The sequence below is a fragment of the Amblyomma americanum genome, chromosome 7 (genome assembly GCF_052857255.1).
Source record: "Amblyomma americanum isolate KBUSLIRL-KWMA chromosome 7, ASM5285725v1, whole genome shotgun sequence".
Taxonomy (NCBI): Eukaryota; Metazoa; Arthropoda; class Arachnida; order Ixodida; family Ixodidae; genus Amblyomma; species Amblyomma americanum.
The window spans coordinates 56,331,956-56,343,339 of record NC_135503.1 but is presented as its reverse complement, the minus strand read 5'-3'; the positions used below and the strand labels follow the sequence as shown (position 1 = coordinate 56,343,339).

Here is an 11,384-nt window from a genome sequence, read left to right as displayed (position 1 = left end):
TCTGGTGTGTTTCCCACTGCCGTACTCTTAAAAAAAAAGGTAGCAGCGCTGACTAACTTTGAGCGCAATAACAACTCGTCAAATATATTACCACCTAGGTACGTACTGCCGATATTAGGTGCTGCGTAGTAACATTAACTACGTCAGAAGGTAGCAGCAGGAAACACCTTTAGGAACGTTCATAAGATCGAGGAAGTAATAACAGTAACTACCTTTAGCAATATTTACTACCTCCAGAAAGAAGTGCCAGGAAATACGATTAGTACGCTTACTACACACTCTGATTAGTCATTTGAGGCCAACTGCTTTTGCCACAACTATGCATACCCTTTCGGGACTGAATGAAAGTTTAACTGTTCGTCTCCTAGCAAAGGAAAGGCACACCTTGTACAATCGCAGATGTAATCGCTAGTGTTGAACCTGTACGTCTGTTGAGACACGCTGGCTAGAGCTTAAGAGCTTGAAGAAGCAATCGTTAACAAGAAGAGGTAACTCAAGCGTAATTTCAAGGCTAACCTCGGACAGTATTGCTTTTGACACTACTAATCGCAAATACACTTACAAGGTAGGAAAGAGAAATACAAGAGCATGAAAATACCAGGACTTGAACTCATGACTCTTAGATTGGGAACCGACCGCAAATTTCACTCGTTCATCTAGCTTTTTTTCCCTAAACCTCGCATTCATTACAACGAAGTATTTTCTATGTACACCTGTCTCCAAAAATTTACGAGCCACACGTTTCATTGAAGCACGTTATTTCCATGTAGCCTGAGCAGACAGCCTCAAGATGACAAAGACTTGCACAGTTTCCGCCCTAAAGCGCAGGCTGCAGCTCTTCATTTGAGCGAATATTTAGTGTCTTTCACAAAGCTAAAATTGCTTGCAACTTCCATGTCCCGTCAACTTTTGGCACCGAGTGTACACGAACTATTTACTAACTCCTTCCAAAGCCGAAAAACATCGAGTTCCAAGACAAAAACACGCCAAAGGCACAGAGCGCTAGAATGTAGGCAAAACTGAGTACATCACTAACAGAAAATGCCACTCCGGTTAGAAATATGACTGGGCATACACCTTCATGAGATTAACAATTATTCGTGCGAATTAAGGTTTTTTTGCTACAACAAATCCACAGTGCTGGTACATCTCGCAAGTTCTTCATAGGCTGTGCCGCCGTATAAGAAGAAACACGCCTCAGCGTTGAACAGCATATTGCAGGGAAGTTAATTATCGTACAGATTGAGCAATGCAATTAATTCGCTTTTTATATGTCCGCTGTACGAAATCCCAGAAGTACTAGTACATCTTTACAAGTAATTAAATCATCTTAGTTGTCTCTTTAGCATGACGGAGCCTGTGTTAAAGACAAGACAGAAATGTGCCCCTATTCTCTAGCCATACTTTAACAGGCAATGACTAAGTGTGCAGCTCATGAAGGAAAGTATTTGTACACGCGAGAGAGCCGTTTACGCTTCTTGGAAGTACGTACTTTATAGGCAGGCCAATGTATTCAGAGAGGTACATGCGCTGTGGGATGATCTTTGAAAATAAATCATGGTAAAACCGTCCACTTGGCATTTAAAACAAGACGTCAGAAAAAAATCAAACCAGTAAAAAACAGCAAAATACACCTTACTCATTAAACTCCATAATCAAGGAGGATGATAAGACTGCGGAGGTACACAAAGAGACAATAAGATGGAGCCTAAAGCTAGTCCTCCATCCGCAAATTTCCCCGATAAATAATAATTGGTTTTTGGGGAAAGGAAATGGCGCAGTATCTGTCTCATATATCGTTGGACACCTGAACCGCGCCGTAAGGGAAGGGATAAAGGAGGGAGTGAAAGAAGAAAGGAAGAGAGAGGTGCCGTAGTGGAGGGCTCCGGAATAATTTCGACCACCTGGGGATCTTTAACGATAAACAGGAACTCGAATTCAATACGCCTTACTCCTTCCAAGACATTGCATTGCTCTATCTACCTGGCAACATCCTTTATCCCTGCCCGTGTAAAGGCCTCTCGAAGGCGGTGGAGTGGCTTCTGCTCCGCCTGTATACTAATACACTGTATACTAATACATACAATACACTTTTCGAAATGTGGCCGCTGCACCCGAATGAGTTCCTACGCGAACTGTCTTATGCCCCTGTGCTCGGGCTGTCTAGTACCCGCTTGAAGAACGTCAGGAAATTGACATGCTTGTAATTGTTGGGTTTATATTTTCATTGCTGTAATGTGCTCCTTTTTTTCTGTTCCCAGGCGCTTGTTTGTTAGGCGTGCGTTTTGGCCTCATTAAGTGTTGCAGTGGACAGTCCAGTATTGGCCCTGCGCGGCAGTTATGTAAACACCCATGCCTGTACAACTTCGCTACGAGCTTCCTCGTAACACTTTGCGCATTTACAGGAATGCATGCGCAAATAACAAGCCTCTGCGGTCGCTGTTTTCAAACCCACCAACAGAGTGGGGGTCTGCAAGACCGAGCTTCGATGTGCAGCGCATAACCGCTCACCGCGTAATGAAATAAATGCGGTCCCGCAACGCTGTGAGACATATTCAAGTAGCTCGTATGAGCCAACAAAGCAAGCTTTGTTCATTAATCTGATCAGCAAATTCAAAACATTTTTTTCTGCTGCTCTTGCGGAGCAAATGGCGCCAGACCAACCGGGCTGCAGAAGTAAGAATAAATGAAGCTTGTAACGAAACCGCGCGCGTTCATAAATGCAAAACCTTAATCGACATGTTTCAGAAGAAAGTTAATGAATGCGCCTGTAATGACGGTATTCGGTTCCATCTACATTACGTGGCAAGTGTAAGCAATAGTTTGCTTGAGCTGACTATTCTGGCATATGTGTGTTTGCTTAATACTCGGGAGTGTTTGCTTTGTGACACACATCCACATAGAAACGTGGCTGTTCCATGCTTCAAATAGATTCGCGAAGCACGTACAACATAGGGAACAAGCGTGATTTGTTCGCTGTTTGTAAAATCACGAAGTAATAGAGGTACGCGTGCAAAAAAAACATTCATCTGTATTCTCCTTTGGCTCATTGAGCGGGGTCTGATTGTGAAATCCATAACGGCAGAAAACATAAGCTGGGGTAAGCGGTGTGCTGTGGCCGTATCCTATATGGACCTATTATCGATTTTCCATTTAGGACACAGTACGGCATTGGCCACTGCTTTTCGGTGACATAGCAGCGGTTTTGCCAGCCTCTGTGGGAAGCGGCCGGACCAATGGCAGATTGGCAACAGGACCTCATTATTGGCTGCATATCGCAGCCAACAGCAGCCAATGGCAGTAGATTTTTGTTGTTTTAACTTTGGTAATTTTTATTACATTTATTACTGTTACTGTTTATTTCATGTCGTTTTTATTTATTTATTTTTCCCAGAAATTTAAAATACGAAAGGTATTTCTTCAAAAAACAACGGTGCTTACAATCAGCACCGTTGTTTTTTGAAGAAATACCAGAAAGGCCAGTGCAAGTCTTTTGGCCAGGAGAGATAATCTGAGCGCGAGACGCAGCCAAGAGTGTTGAAAAAGTTTTATTACTGTGCTGCTTAGTAATAAGCCTTCCAAGCTGCGCTGTAAAGTATGTGAAACATTCCCACATGTAACATATCCGCGTAAAACACGCAAAACGTAAAATATTCCCAAGTGAGTGAAAACAATTCGAAGGATTTCACTACAGTGTGCCTTTTAGGCCTCGTGCAGCTGCGAGACGTTAAGCCCCCTCATACCTCATCCCCTCCCCCCTCCCCCTTCAACCCCACATCTAGCGTCCCTTAAAATGCAAAGTGGAATGAGATTCTTAAATATTATAATGAGGAAGTCAAACTTTGGAACGAACAGCCTGTAAAGGAAGCAGTGATTCATGATTTTAAAACATGTAATAAAAGTTATAGGGGTGACCGTCTATCTGGACCAAGCATTGACTGTCGGTCGAGGGCACAGAAAATACGAGAACATGATTAGGCTGGAGCCCAATAGAGGGATACTTCTAGATTAAAGATACCAGGCATTCCACATCTCTTAAGTAAAGAGAATTATTTGTGTTTTGACAGAACTAATCTATTGCGCCCTAACCTGTAGATCATGAAAAAGTAGACGTTAATTTGAGGTGATATTGATAGCAAAATTACAGTGGTCGTTTTAGAAGAGTGAAACAAAAGAACATGGAATAAGAAACACATTTGCGTTAACGATATCGTACCGCAAACAAACAGGAGAAAATGTAATCGAGATGGGCTTGTAATTCCAGATAGAGAAAGCTGCTGGTGACTTAAGGCAGAAGAGTGGATTCCACGGCAAACGAATTTAGAAAGAGTAGCTTGTTAAATGCTCTGAATTGATTTTTGATCTTCTTTTGCATTTTTAAGCAAGCCAGAACCGCGTTCATAATGTTCACCGTGCGCCGAGTTGTCCTCGCTTCGTAAATTGGCACGCACGTTAAATAAGCTTTAGAACGGGCCTTAATTAAGCATGCAGCGTTAGATTATCACTAGTGTTTTTACCTTTGTTGGCAGGCGCACGTTCAAAGAATTCCCTTGGTGCTCTTGGGGACTTTTTTTGTCATGGCTTGGAGCTCTTTCAGGTTCCCCTTACTTTTCTTCGAGGTTCAAGTAGTCATTTCAGCGCCCCCAACCCCTTTTCTTCACGCCTTGAAATTGTTTCCATCGGCTCGAGAGGGGGAGCGAGCCAGTACCAGAAGCATGGAGATGCATGCCCCTTTTCGATGTTCGTCACGGCGCGGCGCTGCGCGCGCAGGCGCTTAGCACATACGCGAGGAAGTGTCCATGGAGTTGTGGCTTTAGACTTCAATCAACCAAATGATCAGGCAGGCTTTCGTAAGTGATATTCCACAACGGAAAAATGCGCAGAATATAACCAACCTCTATATATAGCCTTCATTTATTACGACTCGAACCAGTCACCTCCCGCCCACGAGGACGACCACCAAGCCACCATGCACCCGTTACCTCACACCCTTCCTCTTTCTCCCTCACTTTCCATCTTTCTCCCCTCTCCTAAAAATGGGGCGGGGATTTCTCTCGCTCTCTTCTTTGCCGCCTGTCAACCAATGCAGGTGGCATGTAGCGCTGCAAACGCCGACAATGACGGTGCGAAACTGAAGAACGAGCTTTTAAAAGCTAACGGTCTAAAATTTCAAGAGTGCTATTGTAGTCAAATTTGAGGTTCAAAAAATTCTGACCACCTCGAGCGCTTTTCGGACACAGCGGGCCCGTGTAGCGCCCACAGCAACACCGACTGCATAAAATAGGAGGTGGTGGTAGTGGCTTTTTTTAATAAAATAATAATAAAAAAGGAAGGAAAAGATTTTTGCTAGCCCGGGCATCTGCCATCGATACTGAAGCATCTGAGCTGGGGCAGCGGAAATAAAGGATAACAGGCAGAATGGAGAAATGAAATGAAAGAAGTGAGGGGCCGGCCATTAAATAGGCATGAAGTGACCTTATCTGCCCCACTGGGTTCGATAAGGAAGCCGCGGTGAACAGCACAGCCAAAATGTGATTTTTTTTCTCTGCTTTACTGTTCTCTACATCCTTGGCAGCATAGTTTTTTAAGATGCTTATTTTACGCTTAATTGTTTGATGTGGGACTGGTGCTTTTATAATCTGTGAACGTTGGAGACCCGTTTAGTGTGGGGCTCTAGCAGAGAATGCTTTGCCTTCTTGGAGAGCTTCCCAGTGTCGTGTCTAGAGATGTATCTCCTGATGCCATTTCGCCGTCCATTTTTTCAAGTAAGATATCAGCTCTGAAGCACAATTTGAAATTTTTAGAGAGATTTCAACGCACAAAGCCTGCTGAGTGCACCAACCTCCAATTCCGGAAACATCTTGCGTAGTTTCGGGCCGGTTTCTCCCTGGTATCCGTCTCCCTCACCTTACCATCGACGCAGCCCACAAGTGCTGAATCCGGCGTTCCTCTTTTGTTGACTGCGGACCTCAATAAAACCTTTTCACATTCTCGCCACCATGACTGGATGTCCGTCATAAAAGTGCACTGCCTTTTATTCTTAACCTTTACTAAAATTCATCACGAATAGCAGCACACATAAGTTATTCATGAGGACGACTTCGATAAAGCCAGGTATAGTTCTATTCGTATCGAAACCAGAGCCTTGTCTGTTATTTTCTTAGGGGTACCGACAAAATTTAGTTACTCCTCTTGCACGATGCCCCGCCGCGGTGGCTCAGTGGTTAGGGCGCTCGACTACTGATCCGGAGCTCCCGGGTTCGAACCCGACCGCGGCGGCTGCGTTTCTATGGAGGAAAAACGCTAAGGCGCCCGTGTGCTGTGCGATGTCAGTGCACGTTAAAGATCCCCAGGTGGTCGAAATTATGCCGGAGCCCTCCACTACGGCACCTATTCTTCCTTTCTTCTTTCACTCCCTCCTTTATCCCTTCCCTTACGGTGCGGTTCAGGTGTCCAAAGATATATGAGACAGATACTGCGCCATTTCCTTTCCCCAAAAAACCAATTATTATTATTACTCTTGCACGCTGAAATCAAGGTGTTAATACTGCTACCCTCATTATTCTTTACAACATTCGACATGATGGTTTAAGACTGCTCAATGAGCCAGTCTTAGGTCATAATTTAACTTTGTGTATTGGGCTACTGTGTTTCGCGTGTTTCTGAAGATGAGTATAGAACCGACCCTTTTTTTTTTTTTTTACTCCGAGTACAAATATGGCAGTGATCGATGCAAAAGCACCGAAAACACCGTACATCTTCGCCATGCTTTCAATACTGCGCTCAATGCATTTGACTTCCAAAATTCTAATGTTTATGCAGATATGTGTGTCTAATGCAAGCACCTCTGCAGCCTTAGGTAAACCCTTCTAATGCAAGCACGACTGAAGGCTTAGGCAAACCCTTGCTGTGAAAGAAAGCAAATACTTAGGAGAACAATTATTTACTTTTTTGGAGCATCCACGAAGAAATTGTCCTGCTGCATTCGATGTACAATTAATCAGGTTCCTCCAGAGATATTACTAAAGTGCTCCATTCATAAGGGTAATTTGGAAGCTTTCGAAAACAATTGGGCAGGCGAATGTTAGAAACTTCATTTGCAATGCGATACGTATCTGGCTCAATATAGCCCAAATTTCGAAGCAGTGCTCCTTTCCTGAATTCAACATGCAAAGTTTTCCTGCGTTAGTTGGGGAACGAAATCAATAATTTCGTGGAGTTAGTACCTTATTTCCTACATAAGGACTGTGCAGCTGTAAGGCGCAGGTAGACTCGTTCATCGCTGAACAACTTAGATCAAAAGTGACACCAACCACAATGGCTTGTCATCTACGAGTGGGAATCCTTCCGGTAAGCATGGACGAAACACACGATTTGAAGAAATGTAGCAAAAATTTAGCCTCGTAAGACTTATTAACTGTAAAACCTCTATCACGAACTCTCAATCACGTGTTTTCAAAGTCAGTCGCATTCATTGCATGTCTACACTCTAACCTAGTAGCGATCATAAGTACTTAACTGCTTTTTCGTGCATTAAGCAGGAAATACAAAAATAAACTTAAAAGTATGTCCGAAAGCACATACAGTAATCTCTTTCAGAGAGTAGACACTTCATCCTATAAGGCGCAAAAAAAATTACATACATGTGACTGCTAACATGGAACCCTGGAAGGCCTTTCCAGTATAGGCAGCCGCGTGAAAACGACAGCGGCACCGGAGTAGGACATAGTTCTTTCTGTTGAGCCTCGCGTCAATGGGGAAAGTACTTCCTTGCAAAACGACACTCATACATGTGAGCGATTGATCATGATGGCCTATTCTTCTCAACATCATTATACGCCGGCTCCCAGTTCATAAAATATCTTATCAGAAAGCATTCTGCGCACAGCAAAATCAGAATGCAGAGGACACAACCTCTGGCTTTTTAATACGCCGAAGGTTCTTTCGTAAAAGCATACCAAAATAGTGTCGTACATGGCTATAAACGTGTTGGCATCGGTTTATTAGAGTATTGCGCTTTGCACACTATACCAATATGATTCTAAAATATCTTCTTGTCTATAAATATTCTCATTCTACGATTGTTTGAATCTGCACAGATGGCATAAAGGGTAGGGGCAAATGCACTGCCCAGAATACTCCTTGCTTCTGCGGGTACTTTTCTGCACGCATGCTTAAACCCTTTTCCGGATCCTCGATACGATATATTTTATTAATTCAATTGATGCGCTATTGATGCACAAATTCTACTGTGCATGTCGTACACTAGTCTGAATTTTAGACATCTGCGCATTATCAGAAAATAAATGATGCACTCTCTGTAATCGACCGTCATGACCACTTTTTCGGCTCTTTTCATGGAAAAAAGAACTATGAATGAATTAACATTGTTGCGCTTAATCGACGTTTGTATTATTTCATGTAATATGCTGAACAAATGAAGCAAGACAAACGTAGCTTTCTTCGAGGCGCACCAGAGCTACTGTCGTGCCACAAGACCATTGAGCGTGTAGGGGAGCTGTATTTCACCTTAGTCATAGGACGTGGGCGCTGCGTACCGCAAATAACAATACCGCTTTATCACCATACGTTTTCCGCAGCAACCTGTGGCGAGTCTCACAGCACGGACAACACATTTTTTGCAGAAACAATAGGCACAGTGTAGTTCAAGGCCACGAATCTATATCGGCCCAAATGTTCATACCGAATATGCCATTTAACTTGCAGTCCTTTGCTGTTTAGCTTTATACCGCATTAAAATTGAACTTATGGCCCAGTTTTTTATTATTATTTTTGCCTTTCCTGGCATGTTGTTGCGAATATACCATTCAAATCTTAGCAGCATCAGTTCGCAGAGTGGCGTCTTTGTTTACTGTGTCTAAACTGGTAAACGCATGATAAAGAAAACAAATGTGCGCGGAACATAAGCGTCCTTCACGCAGCCTCAACTTTCATAATTTCTTGAAAACAGTGTACATATTTAGTAACATTTTCAGCTGACGATAGCCACCATTCCAATTAGCTTAGTTTGGCGAAGTGAGCAAATCTGCCGTCTTCTGCGCAGAGGGAAGCGTTTCCTCGTTGTTCTTCAATAACTCTGCCCTTTAAAGTTGTCTTCTTAAGTAATTTCAAGAACTTCCATTGCATAAATAGCAAAACTTCTTAAGGGGAGAACATGCTGTCATATGACAGGATTTCCCCGTCAAGAGATATCCGGGAGCGAACGAAATAACGCCGAATAAAAATCGTGTCATTCTTCTCGCTTTCGTTGTTTACAGTTTACTACACGGAAGGAATGTTTACATTTTGGAAATTGCTCAGCACACTTTGTCTCGCAGCTACTGTTTCCGGGGAGAAAACAATATCCTGGGGTAGATTATCCCGACAAAGTCCGAAAAAAGAAAATTTTAAATAAAGGTCGGCCAGGACACACTCAATATTTTCATTGCCGAACATATAGCGGCTTCATTTTACTTACATGCTGAAGTTTGCAAGAGTAACATTTGGTTTAAAATTCTGCTGATATGCTGTTTCAAATTAGCGCTAAAGAAATGATACTGCGCCTGCGTTTTTAAGCATACTCCAATGCTCTAGCGCGAGTGAGTGTCCACTGACCGGTTCATTGTCACTCAATAGACAGCCTTCTCCAGAAACCTGAGCATTTATGCCATGAAGGGTTAACTCAGAACGCGGGACGAGTGCGCCCTGACTATCGTCAATTACATAGGCTTCTCTCATGATGAAGTTTTTTGCCTTCGATATGACCGTTAATTATGTCGACGCATTCAGGGTTTTCTTCGTCCGCTGTGATAACTTGTACCCCAGGTAAGCTCGCAATGGGACAGCTTAGAGGACGCTTAAGCTTCGCATTTAGGTGTACACAGCGGTGTCCTAGTGGTCTGAGCATCCGCCTCGCATGCGGGAGGTGTGGGGTTCGATCCCCAGTGCCGCTGGGCACTCACCGGTGATGCAATGGGTACAAGATTTCCCCTGCCGGGTGCTCGGCTTCTTTAGGGTGAAATGCTTGGGAAATGGGTCTTCGACCCCTCCTTGAGTAGAATAAAAAACATTGCGCCATGACGCTCTTTGGCCACACATGCCCTTGCGCCATAAAAATTCATCATCATCATCGTCAGCATTTAGGTGTACAACGAGATAGGCTATTCCTAACTAGCATACTCATAACTACTCATGCACGCATTAGTACACGTAACCAAGATACTTCCCAAAATGAGATGCAATAACGCATTCACGAGGTATATCTTAACTAAATTTAAGCCAGGCAGCCTTTGTCACCCAAGGCCAGCATGCCAGTCCCGCTGTCCGAAAGTTCTGTGCCCTGTTCTCGCCCCAACCTAAATTAACCCATTTATCTTTCCAGCTCAATTACTTACCTTTGGTTACAGTAACCTCCTTGAGAATATTTTTGTAATTCTTTGTTCCTTCGGAATTTCTCGATCACCGGCATCGAGACCAAAACCGATGCCGGTTTTTCTGCGACACGGGACCCTATACGGCGTCGCGTTAAAATCGTTGCAAACTCGACTACTTTGCAGAAGCTGCAGCGAAGCAAATATGCGGCAGCATCTAGATATAACGATAGATAAAAGAGTATTTCGTTTGTTGTGTTTGGTTTAGTTGCGCATAAGCACCTAAGGGATAGATACAAGAAAAAAATTAGGAGAAGGCGATATGGCGTCTACTCTTAAGGCGAAGCTTAAGCGCCCTCCTACTTTTGTTTTTCAATTTTCCCCATCGCGATGAGAAAGAAAAAGCGCAAAGGCACAAGGCCGACAGCAGAGGAGTGATCATGAGCTAAGAACAAGCCCAAATTACCCCTCTGCATCCCTATTGTCTTGCTAAAAAATGCAGGTCATTATCACGATCAGTACCTCTATTCCCAACTTTTTTTTTTCAGATGCCATATATTTGCGACATCAAACTCGTGAACGGAACACTTGAAGTGACTGGGGTTACGGACATATTGATATCATCTGTTGGAAAACAACTCAACTGTTCGTAAGTAAATATGCAGTATCTGTCAACAATCAAGATCTTTTTACGAGAAAGAAAAATGACTAACACCTGCAAAGAGCGAATAAATGATCTCAGGAAGATAAATTCAGCAACCTGGAAGTCTCTAACACTAAGCGCAAGTTGCGTGGGTGCGAAAACATCACTTTCCCTTCTAATAATTACCTTGCCTCGAAATAAGACATGCACACTTGTCCTACTTCCCAGAAAACGTTAATCACAAAGAGGGAGCTGTAAGACGACAGGCGACAGCATCAAAGTCCGTGTGGTCGGCTCGTATGGGGCGGAAGAGCACCACGCAAAAAGAAGCCATCGTCTCGAACTCGTAGCTCTCACAACACTGTGAATAA

The 11,384-nt window shown here is 43.4% G+C and overlaps 1 protein-coding gene across 1 annotated transcript in view; it reads left to right on the top strand.

Moving 5' to 3' along the window:
- Positions 1-11,384, top strand: part of LOC144099167 (putative glutamate receptor) — a 71,059-nt gene that overhangs the window by 33,921 nt on the left and 25,754 nt on the right. Inside the window, exon 2 of the mRNA XM_077632293.1 lies at positions 10,919-11,019. Coding sequence (XP_077488419.1) covers positions 10,919-11,019 — 101 coding nt within the window. The remainder of the gene's footprint in view (positions 1-10,918; positions 11,020-11,384) is intronic.